This window comes from Phoenix dactylifera, chromosome 1 (assembly GCF_051530095.1).
Source record: "Phoenix dactylifera cultivar Ajwa chromosome 1, Ajwa_hap1_PhDact_Kaust_v1.1, whole genome shotgun sequence".
Taxonomy (NCBI): Eukaryota; Viridiplantae; Streptophyta; class Magnoliopsida; order Arecales; family Arecaceae; genus Phoenix; species Phoenix dactylifera.
In genome coordinates this window covers 51,826,774-51,853,134 of record NC_143190.1, presented here as the reverse complement: position 1 = coordinate 51,853,134, position 26,361 = coordinate 51,826,774, and the positions used below count along the sequence as shown (strand labels likewise).

At 39.5% G+C, this 26,361-nt stretch overlaps 1 protein-coding gene across 1 annotated transcript; it reads right to left on the bottom strand.

Annotated features, from left to right (window-relative positions):
* Positions 1-1,382: 1,382 nt before the first annotated feature.
* On the bottom strand, positions 1,383-24,733 carry LOC103707321 (uncharacterized). Its single transcript, XM_008791757.6, has 14 exons — positions 24,243-24,733; positions 21,481-21,642; positions 13,623-13,688; positions 13,331-13,474; positions 13,103-13,216; positions 12,844-12,945; positions 12,569-12,754; positions 7,744-7,833; positions 7,523-7,657; positions 5,135-5,257; positions 4,042-4,127; positions 3,021-3,633; positions 2,860-2,937; positions 1,383-2,751 (listed from the first exon to the last, which is right to left on the bottom strand). Exons 1-14 carry the CDS (start codon positions 24,531-24,533, stop codon positions 1,705-1,707), a joined length of 3,237 nt encoding a protein of 1,078 aa, XP_008789979.3. The 5' UTR covers positions 24,534-24,733; the 3' UTR covers positions 1,383-1,704.
* Between the last annotated feature and the right edge of the window lie 1,628 nt (positions 24,734-26,361).

Below are 26,361 nucleotides of genomic sequence, written 5' to 3'. Positions count from 1 at the left end.
GACCAGGAACGAGTCAAGCGGAAAAAATTATTCAACATAACAAAATGGATGACATAATACAAAATTGCCTAATGAGAGATTTAAACCATGACTTTTGGCAAAAATATCATGTCTATTATAGCACAAACTTTGCTCAATTGTTTTTTCTTTCAAACAAAACCAAGATGATCTTGAGAGATAACTTTGGCCTTTTCTGCAGTGGTCAAATTAACTATAGTTTTTTTTTTTCTCCCTTGATGCAGTGCATCTTGGTTCAGCACTATTCGAGAGAGAAGAGAGAGAGAGGGGGAGAAACCATGTTTTCTTGATGCACCTTTACTGATGCAACCACCGTATTCCTTAAGAAGAAAATAACCAATAAAATGTGGGATTCCATTTTCCAGATAACCTTAAATCAGGGGTTAGGCTGGCATCACGTATGCCGCCGTAATATGACTTGTGTTCCCTCCCCTCTCTTATTGAACCAAGACACATCACCATCTTACCCAAGCTGCTGCTCTTGTGAAATTTTTATATCAGGGCGGCATTGACGAAGGGGATTCATGGGGCCAGGACGGTGCTGGTGGCTGGCACTTTCAAGGCCATGGCAAACGTCAGAGACGATTCTGAACGTTTCAACTTGCAGTCGTAAGAGAACCAGACAGTTTTACACAGGACCAGGATTTGATGGTGATGACAACTTGAGAGAAAGGGTCAAAAAGTTTTGCAGAGGACCAGACGACAGATTTGGATTACCTTTCCCTCAGGAAAAGCGAGAGAGAGACAGACACAGAGAGAGAGAGAGAGAGAGGAAGATATTTGAATTACCTGAACCAAGAGAGAAAACGCCAGTCTATTGATGCAGAAATTTAAAAGATCAAAATACGAACCGAACGACATATCGTCGGTAAGAGATGCTCTGAGCCAAAAGAAAATGACTGATCCTCGACCCACACCACCTTGGAGCACGACACTAGCCTCAATATCGCGTGAGATATTGATATAACTCGCGATTGCCTCCAACCACGGACCAGATCAATGCAAATAAAACTGGCGACCACCGCCAAAGGGATGAGGCACCAGCATCTTGGCCTAAGCCCCGGATAGTCGATCTCAAAAACCAAAAGATTTTTTGAGTCTGACACAAATGAACGGATTGGTGCATTGCAGCATGCAACGAATTTTCTTTTCAAGAAATAACTTATCTCTGTCCTCCATTCCTGGGTGCATAGCAGCAATACCATCTCAGGAATGTCCCAACAAATGCAATGAGGCAATTAAAAAGAAGGCAGAAGGGCAAATGGATAATGATACTTTAATGCTTAACATACCAACACGCGATTACTAAAACATTAGTTTAATGCATAACAAAGCTAGAAAGTGTGAATGCACGCATGCCCATATGAGAGAGAGAGGAGAACATTTTAAAGCAACTGAGTGTAATTACAGATGACTACCATAAAAAAAAAACTCAAAGATTTGTTTAATGCATAACAAAGCTAGAAAGTGCGAATGCACACATGCCCATAAATGAGAGAGAGAGAGAGAGCATCATTTTAAAGCAACTGAGTGTAATTACAGATGACTACCATAAAAAAAACTAAGTTAAACATAACCTCGTGGATGATGACATACCCAAAAGACTAAACTGACCTGAATTGTTTTGCCAAACATCTCCATTTGCATTTGAAGCTGTGTTAGAGACCCAGTCACACCCAAAATTAACTATTTTTTCAGGACATGCTTCTCATACAAGGCAATGATGTCCTTCTTATTGGGATTTTTTAGCTGTAACAGTTGTGAACCAAATCCATGCTTCGTGAGCTCCTGTTTCAGTTTCAACACAGTAAACTTTGCATAATCTTTAGCTTCCGTGTTGTGATTTTCCTCATTCTCATTTCTATCTTCTTCCCCTATGAAAACAGAACCACCATCTTCTGTGGGAGTATAATTGTAGGGGCTAGTGGTACTCTTGCATCTTTTTCTGCCCCTAACCACCTCTTGATCAACGTCCATGTTGTGGACAGATTCAGTGCCCAGGCAATCCTCCACCCTCAAACGCTTCCCGTGAGCAGTCCTGAGCTTGCTGTCAAGTGCAGTCTCATTGAACCGAACCGAAGTCAGCTCCTGCTGGAGTGCATCTAGTTTGCCTTGAGTTGCTTGAAGCTGCACCGACAACGCCTCCGCTCTGTTGTTGGCTTCTGCTAGAGCCACTCTTTCTGTTGCCAAAAGACCCTCAAGAACTTGGACTGTGTTGGACCTCTGTGCATTGCTCTGACTCAACATTTCCTCAATTTCCCTCTCTCTTTCATTGACCCTTCCCTCAAGTGATGTGACCTTGGAATTTGCATCCATCTCAGATCGGCGCAGCCTCTCAAGTTCGTCCATCAGCTTAGTCCTCTCTCTCTCAAGGCTCTCAACCTGCCTTTTAGTTCTTTCAATTACTGTCAATCTTTCCATCCCCAACTGCTGAGCTTCATTCTTCTCCTTCTGAGAAGCAACCACTTCAGCACGAGCCGAATCAGCCAACTCAATTGCTCTCTTTGCCTCCCTTTCCGCATCTTTACATCTCTTGTCTGCTTCGCTGAATTTCTTGCATTCAGAAAGGTATTTCTCCTCAAGATGATTCTTTTCTTGTTCCAGTATTTTGACTTGCTTCTCATGAGATTGAGCTATAGTTCTAACAGAACTCAAGTTCTCAACTAATGTTTTCATTTCATTTTTCAAGGCCAAAGATTCCGCCTCCTGGCTCTTCAATTTAGATTCTGCAGCCTGCATATAAAGCACCTCAGCCATTATCTGGCCATCGTCTTTGAATGTGAAACAATGACATGCAAATAAATTGATGCTTCTGTAACATGAAAAGAACTAGAGTTCTACCTCCAATTGTGAGACCAAACTGTTTGCATGCTTTTCTGAAAGGTCAATCTTTGCGGTCAAATTGGCAATGTCCCTTTCCTGTTAATTAGTTTAAGCAAAAAGACATAAGGGTTACATTTATAAAGATAAGACATAGCAAACAAGAGAAAAATGATAGTTACCTTTTCTGCTATCTGGTCAGCAAATTCTTCCCTCAAGGCATCTTCTCTTTCTTGTGCTTTCTTATTAGTGCGTTCTTGCACTAAAGCTGCTCTCTCCAAAGCTGTTTTAGCTTCTCCGATGGCAATATCATATTTTCTCTTCCATTCCGATGCCTCTTCCTGAGCAGAATGTGTCTGTTCACGAACAGCAGCTAGTCTCCCTTCAGAAGAACTTAGTCTGGACTCCAGAGTGGCAAGTTGAGCCTTGAACTTATCTTCCTTAGCCTTCTGCTCTGAATGAATATGGTCATATTTAGTTTTCCAATCGGAGGATTCAAGTTTAGCAAGATCAAGAGCTTTAAGTAATCCTGAACAACGTTCCTCTAACTTGCTATGTTTGTTCTGCAAATCCAAAATACGAACAGAGTAATCTTTGGAAAATTTTTCCTTGTCACTTATGGCTTCCTCATAGCGCTTCAGATATTCAGTTCTGTGTTTCTCATTTGCCTCAAGTTGCATCTTAAGCAATGCCAATTTGTCTTCACTTGAACTGCATTTCAACTTAAGAGTGCTCCTTTCTGATTCAATTTGATTTAATTGCCTCCTGAAAAGGTCCAGTATTGAACCCTCCAAACTGAAAAACTAAAAAGTGTCAATGTAGAAAACTGAACAAGAAAGTCCATAATCTAAACCAACACAAGGAACTATAGAGTTCGTACTGCGGTCCAGATTGGACCTTAATGGAAATGGATCATATCAGAACTTTGAAAAATTAAGACCCAAACCAAAGAAGGTATAAAAGTCTTAAAAGGGTGGAAATGCACAATACTAAACCAATATGGCCGAGACTGAGGCGATTGGTGTGTGAAAGGAGTCAGACAAACAAATCCATTTGCAAAACAGACCATTCCAATGTAAAAATTACCCTCAAGCCTTCTAGTTTGTTTTTTCGAGAAATAACTGTCATAGCTTTTGAGAAATAAACCATCTAACTTGTTACTAATGCTAATTTAGTTCAAAGTACAAAAGTAAAGAAACACACCACTTCTGCAGAAAAGCAGCCAATTTTTGCCATTTTCCTGGCCCATGAGAAGATGATTCGTATTTGGAGAGCAGACTGTCCAAACACTGCAAAGGTATTCAATGTAACAAATCATCATGTATATTTCCAAAGAAAAGAAATATATAAAAGAAGAGATAAATCAATCAGCTGTATGGATGCCCTCAAGTCTAGGATCAAAGAGCAGCTACCAGAAGGAAAGTGTATCATCTATATTTGATTTAGCCTTATACTTCAAGACACATGCTGTATACTGAATTTTGATTAGATCATGACATGGAGTAGAGAAGAGCTATCAAACAGAAAGACAATGCTAATACATTGTTAAACCTACTCATACTATGCTCAGTGTTAGCATACCAGATATAAAAATCATGTTTGGATATGGACTCCAAACCCCTAGACTCATGATAACTACGGCCATGCATAATGTGGATGGATTAATTTGAGCATTCTACCAATTTTCACAATTCATAACATAAAAAAACTACATGCATAACATTATGAAGCATGTAATGGTATGACAAATCAATACTGTTATTAGAAAAGAGGGGCATTAGCCACAAAGTTGGTCATTAGCCAGAAAGTTCATAATTGAGCTAACAATGGGTAGCACAGTTGGTCAGCACCTCAATCTGAGGGCTTGCCATTTAGGATGTCAGGGTTCAAATCCTGGGACTTGCTCAAGAAGAAGAAGAGAAAGTTCATAATTGACGGCTTCACCAGAATAAATGAGTGAACTTTACAGAAGCCAAGTTACATAGCATGTAGCTTTATTGAAACAAAAAAAAAAACAGCATAAATTTCTGGTATTGTGAACACCAAGGAAAAACAATGCTTGTGAGATCAGAACACATTGAGCTAATCTGAATATGCCAGTAAATTGAAAGCAACCATGAAAGTAAAATGAGAGAGCATGGTGAAGAAAAGATGGCAAAACGCTAATCCTACTAAACAAAGAACTAACAAGCTCAAGATGAACATGGCCTTGGAAAAATTACAAGATATTTGCACTAAAATATGTATTTGTTGAGTATTATATGCATGCATGTGTCATTGTCAGAAAATGCCTCACCTGAATCACATCATCAAGTTTCGCATTAGGAACACGACAAGCTTCTTGCAACTTTGTTTCCATGCTCTGTATTATATTTGAAGAGAGCAAATCTGCCTCTATAAAAGCATTTCTTTTAAAATCCTGCACCATAATGCAGTCAATGATGAATGCACAAGCTAGATGGCTAACATGTCAATCAAGAAGCAGGCCTGTATCTAATTACAGCACCATTCATTGAAAGGTAACAAATATATAATTCTCCAAAACAAGAAGCAAGGATTGACTAAGCTATCAATGTCATGATGAATTTTATCTATTATACAAGTCAAGTTGTGCCTTTTAGGTATTATGTGACTGACACATAGCTTGGGTATTTAAGGAAACATTCTACAAAACAACAACAAAGACTGCAATGCTGTGTAGCTTCGAATGTTGGGCAGTAAAAAGAGTTCAGAAAAACATGTTTGAGTGTGAGAAAAATGAGAATGTTATAGATGTGTGATAAAACTAGAAAGAATAGTCTGCAAAAAAAATATATTAAAAGTTGCACAAATTTAGTACAAAGTGATGGAAAATCGATTAAGATGATAAGGCTTGTACAATGATAGAAAAAGAAGGGGAAGACCTCAGGTTATAGCAAAAGAAGGGAGACACCTAAGGTAACATGGATGAAGGTTATGGAGAAAGATATCAAGAAGCTTGGAATAACATCAAAGGTGCTCCTAAAAAGGAATACTTGGTGAATAGGGATCCATAAGGCAAATCTAAATAGTTGAGGGGAGGCTGGATGGTTACAGTACCTTCCAGTTTCTTTTCCTGAAGTGAACAGGAGTTCTTAGCGGCACTTCAAATGTCAAGGAAAGGAAACGAAGAAATCCATCCATTCATGGTAAGCAACCTTTATAAAGCATGGCAGCAATGGAAGTGAAAGATGTGAAAACAAGGTACCGGTGACAGGTGGTAAGTGGTACCGAGTAATAATCAAGTGTCATAGTTGTGAGAGTGATAGGCCAAGGATGCCATGTATATGGCATGTATGTGTATGTGAATGTGGTGAACATGAAAGAAGCAAATATGTGTGTGTGTTTTTAATTAAAAAAAGCTTTTGGAGGAAAGCGAGGGCGCGGTGCTATTTAATTGCAAAGAATTTACACCATCTAATAAATCTTCTCATCAAGTTGAACAATGGTGGACTTCTATAGAAACTATGAGATCACGCATAAGGCAAGACCCCATAGGACATACATGAACCCATGCATATATGTTTGCATTTATATACAAACATATATGTCATTGTCTTTATAAGGTAGAATAGAAAGATTGTCTAATTATAAACATTTGCAAAAGGATCAACTACATGGAAGATTGGAGATGTGGTGGCTCATTAATGAGCAAAGGTGGGAACAGAATTTACAATGTAGAAGGCATCATAGAAAAAGATCTCAGTAGCATATTTTTAAATGCATTACTTGCTTTACTATAACAAAATTATCATATGAAAACTGAAAATCTGCCTAAAGAAAAGGAAAGAGACTATAGAAAGAGAATAACAGGCAGGACCCTTAAACCAATTATGAGTTTTTATTTTTTACAAGTCTAGATTGCTTTAGATATTATCACACTTGAACATAACAGTGCTGTGACAATAAGAAATGATAAGGCAATTTTGTTTGCTTTTGTCAGCAAAAATACAGGCTTTGAATTCCAATAGAAATGGCTCACCATACCCATACATAACCTTAGCTGGTGTCTTGGAATCATGGAGATACACCTGACTAAGGATTTAGTTTTTAGGGACATGAGTGGCCTCAGACCAATTGCTATGCTCTGGAAGTCGGAAAGTGGAAGATTCCAGTGACTTTATGCATATGTAATATTAGCCCTCGTATTTTAGTTTTTAGGGACTTTATGCATATGGGGGGTTCAGTGCTTGAATGGTTTAAGCATATGTAATATTGTATGAGCTACACGAGAGAGACAGGATATCAGCCCTCGTATTTTAGCTGGAACCACTTAAAAACAACCTCCATGCAATCAAATTTAATGCAAAATGGTACAGTTCCAGATTTAAACTAGCCCTAGTTTCATTGAGAACTATGGATCACCAGCAGTTTAAATCAATCCGCAGAAAAATCAAGCTTGGTTCAAATTATCTAAAAGAAGTCCCATAAAATGGATGTCTTAAATATCTTGATTCAGCCACATTATTCAAATATACTATATGCTTCAACAAATACATGCTATGAAGATTGAACATTGATGAAGCAATAACTTACGCTGATTTACTGATGAAGGAATTAACAGAGATAGCATTCAATAAAACTATGATATCAATAGACATTATGGAAGCCAGTGCAATTCATTCAGCAGAATGGCAAATATTAAGGAAATGAAGTCAATGCTCACCTCAAATGCCTTTCTGAAAAAATTATAGAGAAGCTTTTCATAATGCAGACGAGCTGAGCCAGCTCCCACAGCAGTGGTGTTAAAAACAGTTAGAGCTTTTTGAACAGCATTTTCATGCGCTTCTCTTAGAACAGCCTGAAACATATGAAGTTACTACAGAATGCAGACTGCAAACAAGTTATACATCTGCAACACAATGCATTACATAGAGATCTTTATACCTCTTCTGCCGGTTTTGTGCGGTCAAAAGAAGACATGTATATATCAGCAGCCGAATCATAAGCTCTGCGACATTCAAATTCTTCGACACTCTACAGAACAATAGAAAAATCAAAAGACTGCCCTAAAATAAGAAAATTACACTCAAAATGGTGTCATAGCATTGCTGTTTCATTTTAATCCAAGTCAGAAACACATTTATCACCATTACGCACAGAGATTAAGCCTCCAAATCATAAAACAGGATGTAAGAAATAGGAAAAGACACAGAGGTAACTCCCCATCCCCTTACTCTGGTCATTATACTGGTTCCCATGCCGAAGGCAAATGCCCCAAGGGAAATCAAATTTATGTTTTTTTACTGCCTAGAACTTTTTGGCAATGCCCACTATATTGAATTATATGCCCCTATTGGTTTGCTTGTTGATTGGCAAAGAGGCTGGAAAATAACAATCAATAATTTCAGACATCAATATTTTGGAAGTCAGAAATCCCTAATCATCATTTCAATCAGACGTGCTTCAATCCTTGCATTTTTTTTATATGAAAAAGAAAACAAGAATTAAAACTGTCTAAATGAAATTGCAACTGAATTATCAGCTCACAAAAAAGTAGACTATGACCATATCTACCGAAGTCAAAAGTACACTTCCACAGCCAAAAAAGTGAAAGGGTAAACAGGGCTGAACTATGTTCATATTCACTAAAGTTCTGAAAATATCAAATATCAGTATGCCTTTTTTTTATAATACAGATATTACATTGATGCAGAAAAAATAAAAAAAACTAATATTAATTAATCTTAAGGATGATATTGACTTAATATAGGAGTACGGCTCTTTTCCCATACTTTATATTCCTTATGGGCTTTAAAATATGTACAGTAACTTGATTCTCATACTTAAAGACAGGTATGGTCAAAAGGAGAAATCAACGACATTAAATACATAAAAACATGCATATCTGTATACCCAAAAAATCACATGCAACAAGGTAAATACAAAACAAATCATGTGTTCAGAAACTGACTCACAACAACTACAAAATAATGCACCATGCTCTCCAGGAGAAACAGGAACCTTTGTGTTGGGTCTGCCGGTTTTGTAAATGTTGGTTTACTAGCTAAAGAGAGAACTTCGAAAGATAAGATAGAGATTATATTTAGGTAGTCAAGATATTCAACGATATGCACTGGTTCTGATGAGTTGAGGCTGATATCTCTAATCAATTGGAGATTTCATTTTCTCATACATTTGTTTCCTCAATTACTTACTATGGATAATTACATCTTACACCTACCTCTACCGCATTGACTTCCATTTATATTTTAATATCTTTTTTTTTTTGGATTGAGTAGAAAATGTTTCATGTCAATCTTGTATACCACATCAGATCTTGTAAATCAAGAAAAACCTTCATAGGTGCATCATCCACCCTTTGCAAAAAATAAGAACTATAAATAGTTGAAAGAAAGATGTCTCAGTAAATAAGGCAATTTTTTAATTCTACAGACGAAAGCTAAAACCAGAGGTCCAGAAGTTCATCAAGGTGATCATTTCATTTCTTGTTCCTATATAGTTTTTGTGGAACTGGTCAACCTACACCCTAGTAGTGCTTGCACAATCACCTAGATCAACTCTGCTATTTCGCGAACCTGACATCAGACTGCTCATTATGAAAACTGGCATAGCAATTTGCTTTTCTGAATTAAAGAGCACAATGACCTGCACATTTCAATAAGGCAGCCATGTTCAAGTATTCGACATCTTGACCTTAGGCCTTACAATGGAGTGCGTAGGTGCCAAGATCTAGAATGATTTGTCATTCCGAAAATAGAGGGGTTGTTCTTATCAAAAAGAAAAAGAGAGAGAGAAGGTAGTTAAATTATTGGTAGGAGACCTCTTTTGAGAAAATGAATCATGATTTTTCTAAATGGATCATGACTTTTTTGAATAAGTAGACAACTTTTCTTAGCTTAGCTTCATTTATTCATGAAAAATAAGGTATTTGTTTCCCATTAATAAAGGGACCGCATCTTGCAGTCTAACAACACTTGGGAAGAAAACCATTAAAACACAGAAAGTAGGACTGCTAAATAAGATGTCATGAAAACTGCTTACGGACACTAAGCATACTTATTAATCACGTCTCGGGGTTCAATCAGGTAATTATATCATGGATGAGTATGTAGAGAGCATTTTATGAGCATCTACAAATGCAGGTATGCAGAAGGTACATTTGTCAGATCTAATAAAAAACAATATCAGAAAGTTCAGTCCTCAGTGACACAGAGTACTAATTAAGGTACTTACCTAAAATGTGTTGATCAAGCATGCATGAACTTTAGGACAATAAACATTCAAAAGAAGTATTTTTCTAAGTTAGAGTGGTTTATTTTGGATAACAGTTGTCTCTGTTAAGTCTCAGTGTGTTTGTCTTATCACAAACATATCCATACGGTTGGACGATACATGCTACATCAGCTTTCAGACGTGCATTTCTGCTATTGGTCAAGTATTCCTTCATTGCTAAATTTCACAGACAAAGGCCTATTACCTTGCAAATGGATCCTGAAAAGCTCAATATGGAGGTTATGCTCAAACCCTATGTTAAACTAATAAAGCATCCTAGCACAAGAGTACTGCAATATGTACATAACTTTTAGCCATGACTGATGAAAAGCAAATTTAAGGACAATAAGGCCATGTCTGCAAGGGATTACTGTATAGTTCGCTCCCAAGTCCTAATGACAATGTCACAAAAGACTGAAACATCTATGACTTAGATGAAAGCAAAATTTCAATCAGCAGCAAATTCACTTCATCTGCAGTGGTAAAGTAACTGTTGCATCACAAAGTCAACTGCGGTGACTAAAAAGCCTCGTGGAGAAGTAATGCCCAATGATTTAAAAAAAAAATAAAACACCAATAATCAAGATATTGAGGGAGAGATTATCCCATATCAGAATTGATACTAATAGCATGCTTTTTGAGCATAGTTTCAAAGCTAAGATGATAATGTGGATGTATGTGAGAATGAAAGCAAATTTCTCAATAAAACCACAAGGTGAATTTGGAAGCAAATGCATGAAAAATAAAATGAACAACATTACATGGCGAGATGGCCTCTCCAGCAATATACCATGTTAAGTCACATAGGTAACTTAAAACTGCAAAGGCAACGTAAGCATGTTCAAAATGCTACAATTGCTAAGCTACAATTCAAACACTCCAGATCAAATTGTTTTCCAAAAATTGGTATGATACAACAATAAGATTAATAAATCTTGACAAAGACTATGCATTATTGCAACTTAATCTTCAATAACAAGATATGAGGAGCATATCTCAGTGGCTTGATCCTATATGCTTCAAGTACACAGAGCTGATGGATCTTCACTCCTTGAAAAGGTGAAGACAGTATTCAACACACAAAGATGTGATGCATTAAGAAATGACATGCTGGCCATGTAGCATTGGCGTTACCAATTGAGACAAATAAAATGAAGTATGCTATTGCTGTCATATAAACAGCATTTTTTTGCAGTTGCAATGGAACATTTTTGAATAACAGAATATAATTTAGCATATTATTAAAATATGCTCAAGGGATAAGTGAGAAGGATAGAAAGAAGAGCAAGTTTGTTTCTTGAAAATTAGTGAGAGCAGAAAGTTGACCATCTTTTGCTAGGAATGCAGGCTAGGTCCCAATGATACCAAATAATTAAGCTGTAGCTCATACAATAATTGCAAGGAACTAACACTTCCTTCTTCCATCTTCTTTTCTAAACAGCAGCAGATGGAACTTTTAATATTTAATTAGTCACATAAGGTTATAAACAAGTCTTTACAGTTCTTTAGATGACTAAATATATGATGATGCCATTTCTTTTGTATGTAGGAATGTAAACAAAATATCAAATAGAACTTCAATAAAATATCAAATAGAACATAAAAGTAAATAAGCAGATATATCTCATTGGTTCAAGCCAAGAAAATTGATAGCCGGATTGGTATAAAACAATCAACTTGGCAATCATGCTCAAAATCTCTGCATAAACAGTTACCAGATTTCACCTAACCAAACAGAAAATTAGTGCATTACTAGCATGTAACATAAGGGATGGATAGGATACAGTTTTTCTCCTTTTCCCAAATGTTCAAGAAATGCAGTATAGCAATGTAACAAATTATGATACATTGAAAGCTTCAATAGCTAAATTTATGTTGCGCGCGCATTAAGCAATGAACTTTAATGATAGCCGAACAAAAACTTCCGACCCTCTGTGCAAAAGCTTCCATCGTTAATACTGACCTCGCACCATGTGCAAGGTACGAATTTTTTCCTCTAAGCAAAAACTCCCATCATTAATACAAACTATACATCCATGTAAAAACTTCCATCATTAATACTGACCCCATGTGATGCATCTGGTTACGTTTTTTTTCCATCTTACTTCCAGTTGTTCTTGAAACACAATATAACAATGTAACAAATTATAATAAACAAAAGGTTCCATAGCCAAATTTCTGTTGCATATTAAGCAATGAATTTTAATAGTGGCCAAGCACATTAATACTAGCATTCACATGGTGAATGGAGAGCTCTGCACAACTTAAGCCTCCATTTTACCTGATATAATAGAGTAATAGACTAAATATGTTATCTACTCATGTTTCACGGTGTGACAGAACAAGCAATATTTTTATCCAATAACGAGATTAACAAGTTAAATATGTATTTTCACCAAGTTACCAAAACTAACCATTAACAAAGAAACTCAACATAGTTGAGAACAATGTGTCAAAAAATCACAACAAGACTAACCTGCCATGAGGAGGATATTGTAGGTATAGCACCATTGTTGATGGCATCCAAAAATGATTGTGTAATACCGGAAAGAATAGGACCTGTCATTACAGTTGCTCCTACTTGTTTAGGTCTGGTTCGCTCAAAGACGAAATTTGTGAATGCATCAAGGCCAGACCTAAATTCTGGCCGCAATTTATCTAACTGCACAATGAGAATTAGAAGAAAACTTTAAAAAAAATAAATTAAAATTCATAATGATGGTAATGTGAAGTGTGTAAATATAGACTTACAGGGATTTGATCAAGGCGTTGGAGATCATTTTCATTGTTCAATGGTCGCACAAGTGTGAAACACTCTCTATCAGGGAAAAGAGCACGAATGGACTCCCGAATCTATTCATAAGTAATTTCTTGAAATCAGCAAAGCAAGCCGAAAGCTATGATAATAAATATCATTGATATAATGTATACATTCATAAACATCAAACAAAGATATCAGGTCTGCATAAAACAACATGTAATTGTGTATGAAAAAGAGTTCATGTGACACCTCATTTTTAGCAGATAGATCCCTTCCTCCACCTTGCACAGGTCTCAACGCTAACTCTAAGTAGTCACGTGGGGTGATTTTCTTATTATCCTCTACTAAATCTAAATAAAAGTCCTGAAATCACACAGTAACACTTGGTCAATGATCAAACTGGTGCATATTGGAAACAAGAATGACTGAATATAGAAGACACTCCCAACAGTAAGCATGAAAGGCAAATATAATCACCCTCAATAGCCAAACAAAGACTGGAGAAAATTGCCCAAGCTCAGATGCTGTGGATCTTCCTCCAGATGCTCTCACTCGAATATGTTTAGTCATTTCAGTGACTAGAGATAGACGATCAAGTGCAGCTTCATCTATACCCCCCATCTGCAAAAGACAACACAGATTTATCTACAGAAATTATTAAAAAAAAGAGACTGCATCAGACATACAATTCCAACTGAAAATGAATCTTCAATCTCACAATTCTTTTTTAAATTCAGATAAAGGAAGCCTCAGTACAACATCACTCTACCTGGTTATAGATAAACATGCTTGACAACAGAACTGCCAGAGAAAATATTTGTGTACTATAAGTCCCCTGTCAAAAAGTAAGTGCAGAAAACACAAACTACATCAGTTCGGCTCCATGATCATCAGTTACATTGCTACTTGAAGTGATTAAAGAAAAAAAGTAATTGCAACAGCATCTTTGAGTTAAATCTGACCTACATCATATCAATCAAAAATGATAATGTTTATTAAAGAAACAAAAAACAGTCAAAACACAGATAGCTCTTTTAGTAGATCACCCTGCAATGCACATTAGAACACTCAATTAAGTTCCAATTACCTATAACGAAAATTATGCTGCAAATCAATAGATAATTCCATTTCGCATTTAGTACGTGCTCGATCTTAACACTTAAACCTCTTGCATAGATTTATCAGAAAAAATGTCTAGTAAAAAATAATATCCTATAAATTTCAAAAGTTGCATTTTTCACCAAAAAAAAGTTCAAAAGTTGTATTTAGAATCAAAGTTTTATATACCATGAGATAGGGCTGTCTCAGCTTGTCGTGAATGGGATGCCCTGCATACCAATACTTGGGGTGGTTGATGTCTCGTCTTGTCCTGGTTTATCTCTTGACTCATCCCCGTCCAGACACTTGGGATGATACAGTACCCCACTGTCCCACCAGTATTCAAAACCTCGATTGGAATGTAGCATTACTCTTATCACTATCTATTAATCACTTGGTTTGATTGGTAAATAGTGCCTAGACATGGTGACCTTTTCTCAGGTCTTTCTATTAGTCTTAGTAAAAAATAGATACAAGTGCCCTTCAACGAGACACAATACCTTAGCTCACTCCATTTCATGAGGTCTCGATGAAAATTACATCTTATATCATATCATGAGCCAGCCAAGCCAATTTCAATACACATCTTAGCCTACCAAACAAAATGTTCTAACAAGGCAGCATTATGTTTAACTAGTATTTAGCATGTGCATGCATGTGGTTAATTCAAGATATCAACTAACCAGTTAATCCCAAGAGGTTAAGCTAATAGCAAATGGGTCAAAAATGTATATCAGGCTTAACATAGCCCATAACCACCCACCCACCCCTCCCCCCATGCAGCCCAGACCATGCCACATGGAGGGATGACAAAGTCGAGCCAAGGATGAGTAAAGATGGCAATTAGGAATTAAGATAAAAGATGATGGGACATAATTAAATAAGTAACAAAACAAGAGGGGATTTTCGCTCAGGATTTTCAGGAACCTGAGCTCGGATACAAATATTAACTAACTAGTCAATCCAAAAGCTTAAGCTGGTAGGTAATGGGTCAATTATGTTATCAAGCTTAACACCTGAAGAAACGTGACAGGTTTGTATCTCTTTCTCTTTTCTTTTCTCTCCAACCCTCACTTTACACAAGAAAACAAGGCACTTGATGGAAAGTCATGATCTCATCAATCAAGATTATTTAATATAAATTTATACTTATACCTTCTGTTTAATGTAATTTATTTCTCTCTCTCTTTCCTAGTTGATTTAAAGGGAATAGGAAACTGGTGGAGACAAAAAGTGGGCTCTATCTGATCCGGGACAATCTACAGCATCTGGAAGTATAACGGAGCTGTAAAGATCTATGCCACTGGTGTAACAATGGAAACGGCATGAAGAAGAGAAGAGCAGGGTCCTCCCATGAGAAGCTCGACGTGGGACGTGGGAGTCCTCCCATGAGAAGTTCGACATGGGACGTGGGAGCTCGGCGTGGGAGCTCGATGTGGGACGTGGGAGTCCTCCCATGAGAAGTTCGACGTGGGAGCTCAGCGTGGGACATGGGAGCTCGGCGTGGGACGTGGGAGTAAGTTAATGACAAGTGGAAGTTATCTTCTCCCAAACCCATACACAGCCCGAGGTGGTTGGGTCACACATCCGAAGTCTCGCATCACAGGTCTCGCGTCGAACTGTCTCACATCGGTCAGCTACGAGGGAGGTTTATAAAAGCTAGAAAGTCTAAGAGAACAGTAGAGGTTGGAAAGAGGAGAGGTGATATACGTGTAAGGGGTTATATCTCTATAACAGTGACCTCGTCCCTATGATAAATAGAGCCACCATGCATCTAAGTTCTCTTCACTAAATCCCTGTGTATTCCATCTCCTCTGTTTCCTCCCTCCATTCTTGACGAAGGCTTCGTGTGTACTTCCTTCGTTTGGATCAAGTTTGGTATCAGAGCCTCTCACGGTTCTACCTGTACATGGTGTTAACAAAATCCGGCTACCAGGTAACCGGCGAACCCTTCTCCATTTTGCGGATTCATCGTCGACCGGCAAGAGAGGCCGCACCTTCATCAATGTCGACCGACGATGACTTCACAACAGATCAGCCCGACCTCTCCACTAAGGTCGATAGGTTGACCACTCAATTAGAGTCAGTCCTAACGTGGATTCAAGCTCAAACATCTTCCCCACTGCCCACAGTGGTGAAGAACGGTGGCGACGATCCTTCTCTGCCACGAGCTCGTTTGACAACCGTGAAGAACAAGACTGGGGGTACCTCGGTCTTGAAGGAGGAGGACCACGACAACCCGGATGATGCTAGCATTGTATCACTCACGGAAGCTAGACCTTGACCCTTCAAAGTTGAGGCCAGGATTGACATTCCGACGTTCGACGACACCATCGACGCGGAGAAGCTAGACTCTTGGGTGGACCAGCTAGAGACCTACTTCACCCTTTACGGGTTTAGTAGTGGCAAGAAAGTCGCATTCGCCCGACTGAAGCTAACCAACCATGCATTAGCTTGGTGGAACGCGTACTTGAAGACCAACAACAACAGGGAGGTAACTTGGGAAGAATTTTCCCACCTTCTGCGCCAAGAATTCTATCCGATGGGATACTTTCAGGATCGATGGTCGCATTGGCACAACTTAAGGCAACGACAGAACCAAATAGTGCAAGAATACATGACGGAGTTCCGGCGCCTGGCGGTGATGCTAGGCATCTACCTCGATAGTGAAGACGTTTTCACCAAGTTCGTAGCTGGCCTGCATCGACAAATCCAGAATGAACTACGCTTATATCAAGCAACTAACGTCTCCAATGCCAGTAGCATTGCTATGACCATCGAGCAGAAGAACAAACCCGGCAGTCACCGTGCTCCTGATAACAGCAAGGAGAAGAATGGCGGCAACCATCATCCTAGGAAGCACACCCACAAGAGTAACTCTTCCTCTTCATCCAAATCAAACGAGTTCTGTGAACACTGCAAAATTACGGGACACGAGAAGAGGAAGTGCTGGAAGCTACATCTGGAACTTTTTCCAACAAAATGGAAAAAAGATAACCAAGCAAACGCACGACGGCAGCAATGATCTCCAACATCCCCATCGAACTCGAATGGGTCGAAGGAGCAGAGAAGAGTTTGTCTCTGATGGCAATGCCGAAGGAGACAACCTCGAGTCCGCCGACCGTACTCGACGAGGAGTTGTTCATATTGCGAATCCAAGTGAAGCAAGAAATCATCGAGGCCATCATCGACACCGGCAGTCAAAAGAACCTAATCTCGTCAAGCTTGGTTCAAAAACTAGGTCTTGAAACAACACCACATCCACGACTATACCCACTTGGATGGATCCAGAAGGACGTGCAAGATTGACCGCCAGTGCAAATTCCACTTCGCCATCACTAGTCAATACATCGACCAAGGAACGTGCGAAGTGGTACCTCTTGATATTTGCCAGGTGATTTTTGGTAGTCCATATCTTTGGGAGCGTGATGCTATCTACTACCGACGCGCTCAACGGTATCAGTTCGAGAAAGACGGGAAGAAATACATCGTCAACAAAGATCAAGCATGCCAAAGGGTGGATTTGGTGACTGCCTGCCAAGCAAGACGGATGGTAAATGCATGTCAAAAATTCGTCCTGTTGATGATCCGATCGGTAGAAAATGAAGTAAAGGTTTCAGCTCTAACATTATCATGTAAAGAGCCGGACAGCAAGTTGAATGAATTACTTGATAAGTATGCGAGTCTGTTCACAGAAGCGGGCATGTTACCTCCCAAGCGGGCGGTAGAACATGACATCCAACTTATCTCCGACTCTACATTGCCTAACCTTTGCATGTACCGCAACTCAGTGATGGAGAATGAGGAGATCAAGCGGCAGGTGAACGAACTACTTGAAGCTGGCGTCATCAAACCAAGTAGCTCTACCTGCGGCTCGCCGATCGTGCTGGTACCGAAGAAAGATGGAGGGTGGCGCATGTGCATTGACTACCGAGCTCTTAACAAAATCACCATCAAAAACCGGTACCCTCTCCCACGCATCAATGATTTATTGGACCAGTTGAAGCATGCAACTGTCTTCACAAAGCTCGATCTGAAATCTGGATATCACCAAGTTCGGATTCACAAAGATGATATGTGGTTTGTAATGCCATTCGGTCTTTGCAACGCCCCGGCCACCTTCATGCGGCTAATGAACAATGTCCTCCGGCCCTTCATTGACAACTTTGTCATCGTTTATCTTGACGACATTCTCATTTATAGCCGTTCTTGGGATGAGCACCTAGTTCACATACAGCAGGTGTTCGAAACCTTGGAGCAACATCAATTGTGCCTAAACCGCAAGAAATGTGAGTTTGGCAAACAAACCTTAGTATATCTTGGGTTTGTAGTGGGGGCTGGCGAGTTACGAGTTGACCCCAACAAAGTGAAGGTGATCAAAGAATGGCCGTGTCCACAGTCAGTAACAGAGGTCCGGAGCTTCATGGGAGCTTGCCAGTACCTTCGGAAGTTCATCCGAAATTTTTCTGTCATAGCTTCCAAGCTACATACATTGACAAAGGCCAATCAAATATTTGTGTGGACGAAGGAACATGAAGACACCTTCCTCCTGTTGAAGAGAAGGATCAGCGAGGCACCGGTTCTCGCCTTGCCGAACCTACAGAAGCCGTTCGAGCTTGAAGCAGACGCATTGGGATATGCCATGGGGGTTGTCCTAATGCAGGAAGGACGTCCCGTGGCATATCACTCGGAGATGTTTCAAGGTGCTTCGAAGAATTACTCGACGTACGACAAAGAGCTACTTGCTCTACACCAGGCAGTGAAGCACTGGCGCGTCTACCTCCTCGGCAAGAAGACAATAGTGCACACTGACCACCGGCCACTACAGTCGGCCACTACAGTACCTACAGATGCAGACCCAACTGCAGCAAGCCCGACACATGAAGTGGATGACATACCTGCAACAATTCAACCTCGTGATCAAATACATGAAGGGCATTCACAACAAACTGGCGGCCATGTTGTCACGACCACCGGTAGCAACATTTTGCTTATCAGTATTCATGCAAGTGCAACCAACTTTTCATGAGTATACCGGCTGGTATGATGAAGACCCCGACTTTCAAAACACGTTGGCAAACATAAAATCAGGGAGACCATCCGACTTCATGCTACGTGATGGGCTCGTTTACAAAGGGATGCTTCTATGCATTTCATGAGCCGCCGAGCGCGTGAGATACATGCGGGAGGCACATACATCAAAGATAGCTGGGCACTTCGGGGTGACAAAGATGCTACAAAATCTGCTCCGCTACATCTTTTGGCCGAAAATGCAACAAGACGTGGCCCGATTCGTCAAAAGATGTGTGTTGTGCAGCACATCCAAACCCACCAATCGAAAGGTCGGATTATACACACCATTGCCCGTTCCGACACGACCATGGGAGAGTGTCTCTATGGATTTCTTGGGTGGCCTTCCAAGAACGCGACAAGGACACGACTACCTATTTGTAGTAATCGATAGGTTCTCAAAAATGGTGGTGCTCATGCCTTGCAAGAAAACGGTCACCAGAGAGGAGGCGGCATGGCTCTTCTTCGAAAACATATGGAAAATGTTTGCGCTTCCCAGCTCGATTATATCTGATCGAGATAGTCGGTTCCTAAGCAAATTTTGGTGTGCCTTATGGGCCAAGATGGATACCAAGCTAAAACGGAGTACAGCCTTCCATCCTCAAACTGACGGGCAGACTGAGGTAGTCAATCGAACTGTTGTGCATCTTCTTCGCGGCTACAACTCTAGACATCCCAAAACTTGGGACGAGAGCATTCCTTTCTTACAGTTCGCCATCAACCACACGGTGCACAATTCGACAAACAAATCTCCTTGCGAAGTTTGCCTGGGCTTCCTACCACAAAGTCCTTTCGACCTGGAATTCACAATTGGATCTACACCACAGACCGTCAGGGAAGAAGGTAACATGGCAAGGGCGCAGCGTTTCTTGGAGAACGTTCGAGGGTGCACCATAAGGTAGAACAACAGCTACAAAAAGCCCAACAGAAGTATAAGGAGCGCCATGATCGACACCGAGTTAAAGGTGACTTCCAGTTCTAGAACCAGTAGGAGCTGGCTCCTCTCGAAGAAGGAGAGCCGTGATCCGGGACGATCTACAGCATCTGGAAGTATAACGGAGCTGTAAAGATCTATGCCACCGGTGTAACAATGGAAACGGCATGAAGAAGAGAGGAGCAGGGTCCTCCCATGAGAAGCTCGACGTGGGACGTGGGAGTCCTCCCATGAGAAGTTCGACGTGGGAGCTCAGCGTGGGACGTGGGAGCTCGACGTGGGATGTGGGAGTAAGTTAATGACAAGCGGAAGTTATCTTCTCCCAAACCCATACACAGCCCGAGGTGGCCGGGTCACACGTCCCAACTCTCGCATCACGGGTCTCACGTCGAACTGTCTCACATCGGTCAGCTACGAGGGAGGTTTATAAAAGCTAGAGAGTCTAAGAGAACAGTAGAGGTTGGAAAGAGGAGAGGTGATATACATGTAAGGGGTTATATCTCTGTAACAGTGACCTCGTCCCTATGATAAATAGAGCCACCATGCATCTGAGTTCTCTTCACTAAATCCCTGTGTATTCCATCTCCTCTGTTTCCTCCCTCCATTCTTGACGAAGGCTTCGTATGTACTTCCTTCGTTTGGATCACTATCTGTGGGAGTTTGCATTACAATAGTATAGATAACAATAACTATTTGATCGTTTCTGGTCTGAAGTTGCTAATTTGGTGTAGTATGTGAACCAATGATGTTCATTGGCAATAGCAATGCAAATCCAAGAGGATTCATAGGGTGTGGTACATTTATTTGGATAAGTTTTAACATTCTAATAATTGCATTTGATGATTAACAAAAGAAAACCATCTAGTTCTAGAAAGAGTCTAATATCCCTGGGCATGTTCATGCACACCATTCACACAGCAGTACATTTTTTCATGTCATACAAGCCAAGGGCATGGTGTAAAAACTTGACTTCAACAATAATTCATGAGGCCTTATGAAGTGATTTTTTTTCATGTATTTTACTGGAAAGGAGACATGACATCTTCTTTCATTTGTTAATTTATTCATTCTATCCTCATTAGAAGGGAAAGAAGACCCCCACTAGAACAAGGCAAACTTAGACCAGTTATCTTCCATAATCCTCAGCAGTTTTCAGAATTATAAAAGCAATTATAAAGCAAGATTTAATATAAGCTTTTCAGTAATGTAGACTTATGAACATACATCAATATATATTACATGCATGGATTATACTGGAAAGCAGGAAGAAGTGTAAGGTGATCAACAGAAAATTTCATTTCAGAAAAATTCAGCACATAAGGGTAAAGGCCATATTCCACAAGCAGATAAGTGAGTGCAAACCAAATAGATCATGTGCAAATTAGGTATGTATTATGTTAGGCACTGGAAGCAACCCAAATAGATCAAGCAAAACATTAGCAAGACTAATGTGGGACTCCCCTAAGATTAGCATACCAACATAATAATTATCAGTATAGTATGATGTGGAGGAGGACAAACTAACCGTTTGATCATAGGCATCAATTCCTTCGCTATCCAACAGTAAAAGATTATATTCAGTGCCATCAAGAGCAGTTCGCTTTAGTGGTGCACTCCATAGCCAAAGCCCCTTAGTGCATGGTCGATGAGTAGAAGCCACTTGAAATCCACTGCTCCTTCCTAGAAGCTACAAAAAAGCCACAGCCACAAGAATAATTGCCATAAAAAATAGTCCAACATATTTATTAAAAAAAGGGATACTAAACTATCTACACATTGTAAGCTACCTCCAAAAGCAGATCAGTAAATTCAGGTAATAAGAAAGAAGAATGAAATAATGGTTTGCATTTCAGAAAGAAAATGATGGCAAACTAATAGCTACGTGATTGAAACATAATATAATATAAAACTATGAGCAAATATTTATAGTGGTGGTGTTTGGAGATGAAGAATCATGGCATTATTATCATACTTAATCAGGCATAAATCACTCTATGCATGCAATAGGACTTGGTACTAGCAATAAACATGCATAAAAAAAAGATATACATGTACACATACAACTTGACTAATTATCGTTAGGATTAGCACTGCTTCCCAAACTATGCATCGAGAGGCTTAAGCTCAATTAGAAAAAACTAGTGTTGCAAGACTGTGACGTGCCATACAATGTGCATCAAAATCCAAGTTAGCTTCCTATAGATAAAGATGATGATCAACCCATGATAATCACCCAATAACACTAAGAACTAAAAGTGTTCAGTTCTATCTGTTTGATCCAGGAGGATACGAGACTCAATGTGAACTACTTTGACCATTACGAATATTCAGAAGAATCACCAAACTCGATGTCGATCACTTTGATTGCTATGAGTATTCAGAAGGATCATCAAACTCAATGTGAATCACTTTGGCCACTATGAGTGTCCAAGGGGATCACCAAACTCGATGTGGAACACTTTGGCTACTATGGATATCTAGAAGGATCATTGGGCTCGATGTGGAACACTTTGGCCACTACGAGTAGGGTTGGACAGGATTCAGAAGTGAGATCCGCCATATCGGAAAGTCAAGTCGCATGCCAAACTTTCGGAGGCCATAACTTGATCATACAATGCCCGATTGAGATGTTCTCTTTTTTTTTTTAAGTTGGGTATCTTTTCGAGATCTACAACTTTGGGCCAATCTCCTAGGAGGTTGAATCGGGCCAAAATTTCATCGTTTATACTCCAAAATAGACTGGTCAAACCGAAAGTTTTCTTTTCAGATAAGATTTTGATTGGGCGTAGCTCTCTATCCGAGAAGAATCAGACGAAACAACAAAAGGCAAAGTTGATGTAGAAGTCGAGATCTACCTCCTCAAAAATTTTATCTTTTCCTAGAATATTTTTATTAATTATATTTATTTTAGAATATCTGGTCCTATTTGAACTAGGAGAGGAATCCGACCCAAATTGTGAAAAGGGTGACATCGCTAGTATTATAAATAGGAGCTATGTACTTCAATTTAAGAGGTAAAGAATGAAGGAAAGAAAAGAAGATTTTAAGTCCTACTTTCGAGATTCTTCCTCCTTCTTTTAGTTTGCTTTTGAGAGATTCGAATTGGGCGGGTTAAAGAAAATCTTCCTTTTTCCCAATCGGATCACTGCTCCCTATTTTCACAACTCACAGGTGTAACATTAGCCATTATCCATGTTAGGCATGCACAGATGTGAGACCATAAGCAGAGATATGGTAATGAAAATGATAGGCATCTCATATAAGGATAGCTTAATGTCAACATTACTATATTTATTCTGAATTGTAGATTCCTAGCCTTGATAATGCAAAGGCAACAGGTCAACCAGTCAAAATTTTGATATGGTTACAGTTATAACACTACAAATTGCAAATCCATATCCTTCCACTATGGCTCTCAAGGAGAAAAGATCGATTCATAACTTGGTAGGTGGGTAGATACTTGGTGTCTGGAGACACAAGTAATACATAATCTTTTTTTACTGGAAGATAATTTATAATTAACTCACATTAATCACATAATAAACAGTAACATTGCCAGAGGTAGGTAGCATCTAACATTTTAATCGATACATTACTGCATGCAAATATAGTGTGATATCTTATTGGTCATATAAATTTTTAAAAGCAGGTATCCACGATGCAAATTAATAAATGCAACCCAGAGTCCAACAACAAGAATCAGAATTGAAGACAACTCGCAGCATGCAGCAAAGGCCAAGATAATAATTACCGGGCATAAAGAGGTCAAGATGAAAATTACGGGGTGCAAAGGTCAAGACAATAATTACTGAATTTGATGCCACTAGTAAAGACACTGGAAAGACCTGCTTCCCAATGCAAGTTTTTTGTACTTTAACTTCCGTTGTTTGAGAATCTACTCTCACCAAAATTACCCCTTGCAATATGTCATGAAAAGTTCCGCATGTCTGAATTTTAAGTTGGTTAACCATAACTTTGTAACCTTTCAATCAAAACCCAAGGGACAAAAGACTCAGATCATTCCATCTAACTAACCATCCAAATTGGTTCTGCCCTCACTAAATTCACATAAAAACAGAACAAATCATCATTTTTTTTTTTCCAAAGAAAGGAGACAACTTTACAAAGCTCCTCATCAACGACCCAAAATTCTCCATCCTCGGCACCATCCTTAATCAAATTGAACAAGAACAAAAAAAAAGCAAGAAGAAGAACAAACCCTAGATTTCTAGACCGGGCTAGGATCAAGAAGGAAAAACAAGAACTGTAATAGAATTCGAAAAGAACCTGGTTAAGAATGAAGCTCTTGCCCTGCCGGGCGCGTCCGCAAACGGAGATGACGCCGACGGGGCCCTTGACGAGCTGGAGGGTGGCGACGGCCTCCGGGTCCATCCGGAACTTCCCCTTCTCGTCGCAGTAGACGAGGCGGAGAGGCCTCGCCGGCCCCACAGTGCCGGGCGAGGAGGACGGCGGAGAAGCTGCAGCAGCGTCGGATCTCCGCGGCGGAGGCCCCTTCTCCTTCGACGAAGAGGCGGACGAGGAGGACGAGCCCCCTCGAAAGCCAAGCATTTGCATCATTCTTTCCCCTCTCGACCGAAGGCTATATCAATCTCGTCACTCCTTTGCTCTATCTCAGCGTCCTGATCTCTCCTTCGCTATCGCGTCCGCTTTTGTTTTCTTGGCGAAGCCCGAGAGGAGGAGACGAAGGAAAGAGGAGAGGATCGTTAGAGCGAGATGGATTTAAACAGGGAGGGTTCCTGAAACGGGCAAGCGTGGGGAGGAGGTTACGTGGGTCCCATGGCTTTTATAGGATGCGGAAGCGCCTCTGGACAGTGAAATGACCATATTGCGCTTGGGCGGAGGCGGTCCCTAATTTTGGGCTCGCGGCGTCCCGTGCTTCCTACGCTAACCTCCTCTTGCAGCTGGGCTGGATAAGTGCCGGCCCGGATTTTATGGGTCGGGCCGGGCAGTTTTGATGGGTTTTCTCCTCCCTCTTTGGCATTTGTTACTGTTCTTCCTAAAAGGTGGCCTTTTTTCATTTGGTTTTAGAGGTTTATGGGAATGATCTATGAATATCTTAGCTATCTATAGAAGATTCATGTTGATTTCTTGGTGCCTGTGTGTTCTGTGAACATATGCAGGAGCAAGTAGAATATTTACAAGATTTACCTTCTTCATTTAACTGAGGTATAATAGGCACCAAAATGACTAACTTGCTGCATAGTATTACCTAAAATGTTATTTGAACTTGATTTATGTGCTCTTATTTCTCCTAAGGTTTTGATAAAACTTGACTTTCTACTCATTTGTCTACATTACAACAACACTGGATTAACAACACATCCCTTGAACTCACCCAAAAAAAAAAGGAAAAAAAATCCTAGCATATGAAAAAAAGTACCATGCATGGATAAATCTTTATTATCATAAGACCTATTTTTCAGAACCAAGGCATGAAGATACCCAGCAAAAAATTGAGTTAAGGACAGAATTGAATCAAGGTTAGGGGTTTGTGATAATGACTTTACCGATTCAATTAGTCGACATTATATGCAACTCAAACTTCTTACTGGTCATCCTTCATTTCAACCAAAATGTTACTCTTTGTCCATCTGTGGGAGTGCTCTATACATATCCCTTCTTTTATAGAAGATCTATTGCAATTGGTTCATTTTTTTGCTCAAAGAAGACGAGAAAATAGGAGTATGTTTATTGAATGATATAACAATTGTTGATTCTTCGTCACATATGACCACTGGCATCTACACTGTTCATGTTGAGAACTACAAAAATTATAGCAACAGTGTTAGCCTATGAGGTTTTGCATGTATAGATGATAATTGATGCATGCCACCTATTAATATATAAAGATAAATTTTAAGCTTTTAAAATATCAAAAGACGATATATGAAAAAGGTGAAGCATTACAAAAAACTAGATCTTGATTCTTGCTGCTTGCAAATTCGATTACTGCTGCAAATACATGAAGCTATTCAAACAACTCAATTTTGAGTCGGTAATTAATAGGTTTGATTGAGCTTATTTGATTATTAAACTTGGCAGGCTTAGGTTTTATTTATAGCTCAATTTGAAAACAAGCCACGCCTGAGAACTATGGGCTCCCGAAAATAAATAGAGGTCTAGATCAACATTACAGCAAGCTTATTGATTAATAAATTTTGAATATATGTTACCTGGTCAGCTCGAGCACGAATACCCTTACATGCAATGCACATGAAGATGGCCATTGTACAACATAATTATATTTGCTTGACCTAACAAAAAGGATGGAGGGCTTTAATCCCATCTAATTCTAAGTTTTTTCAGTTAAGTATATTGGTAAGTAAAATTATTTTTTACCTCATGCATGGGATCTGTTCTTTCTATCAAACATATATATAATACA

Excerpts from the sequence above, each read along its gene's own strand:
- LOC103707321 (XM_008791757.6), bottom strand. The coding sequence starts at position 24,533 with ATGATGCAAATGCTTGGCTTTCGAGGGGGCTCGTCCTCCTCGTCCGCC. Across the intron at positions 21,643-24,242 it reads AGAGCTTCATTCTTAACCAG|CTTCTAGGAAGGAGCAGTGG; the intron begins GTTCTTTTCGAA and ends GCTTTTTTGTAG. Across the intron at positions 13,689-21,480 it reads TTGATGCCTATGATCAAACG|GGGACTTATAGTACACAAAT; the intron begins GTTAGTTTGTCC and ends ACTTTTTGACAG.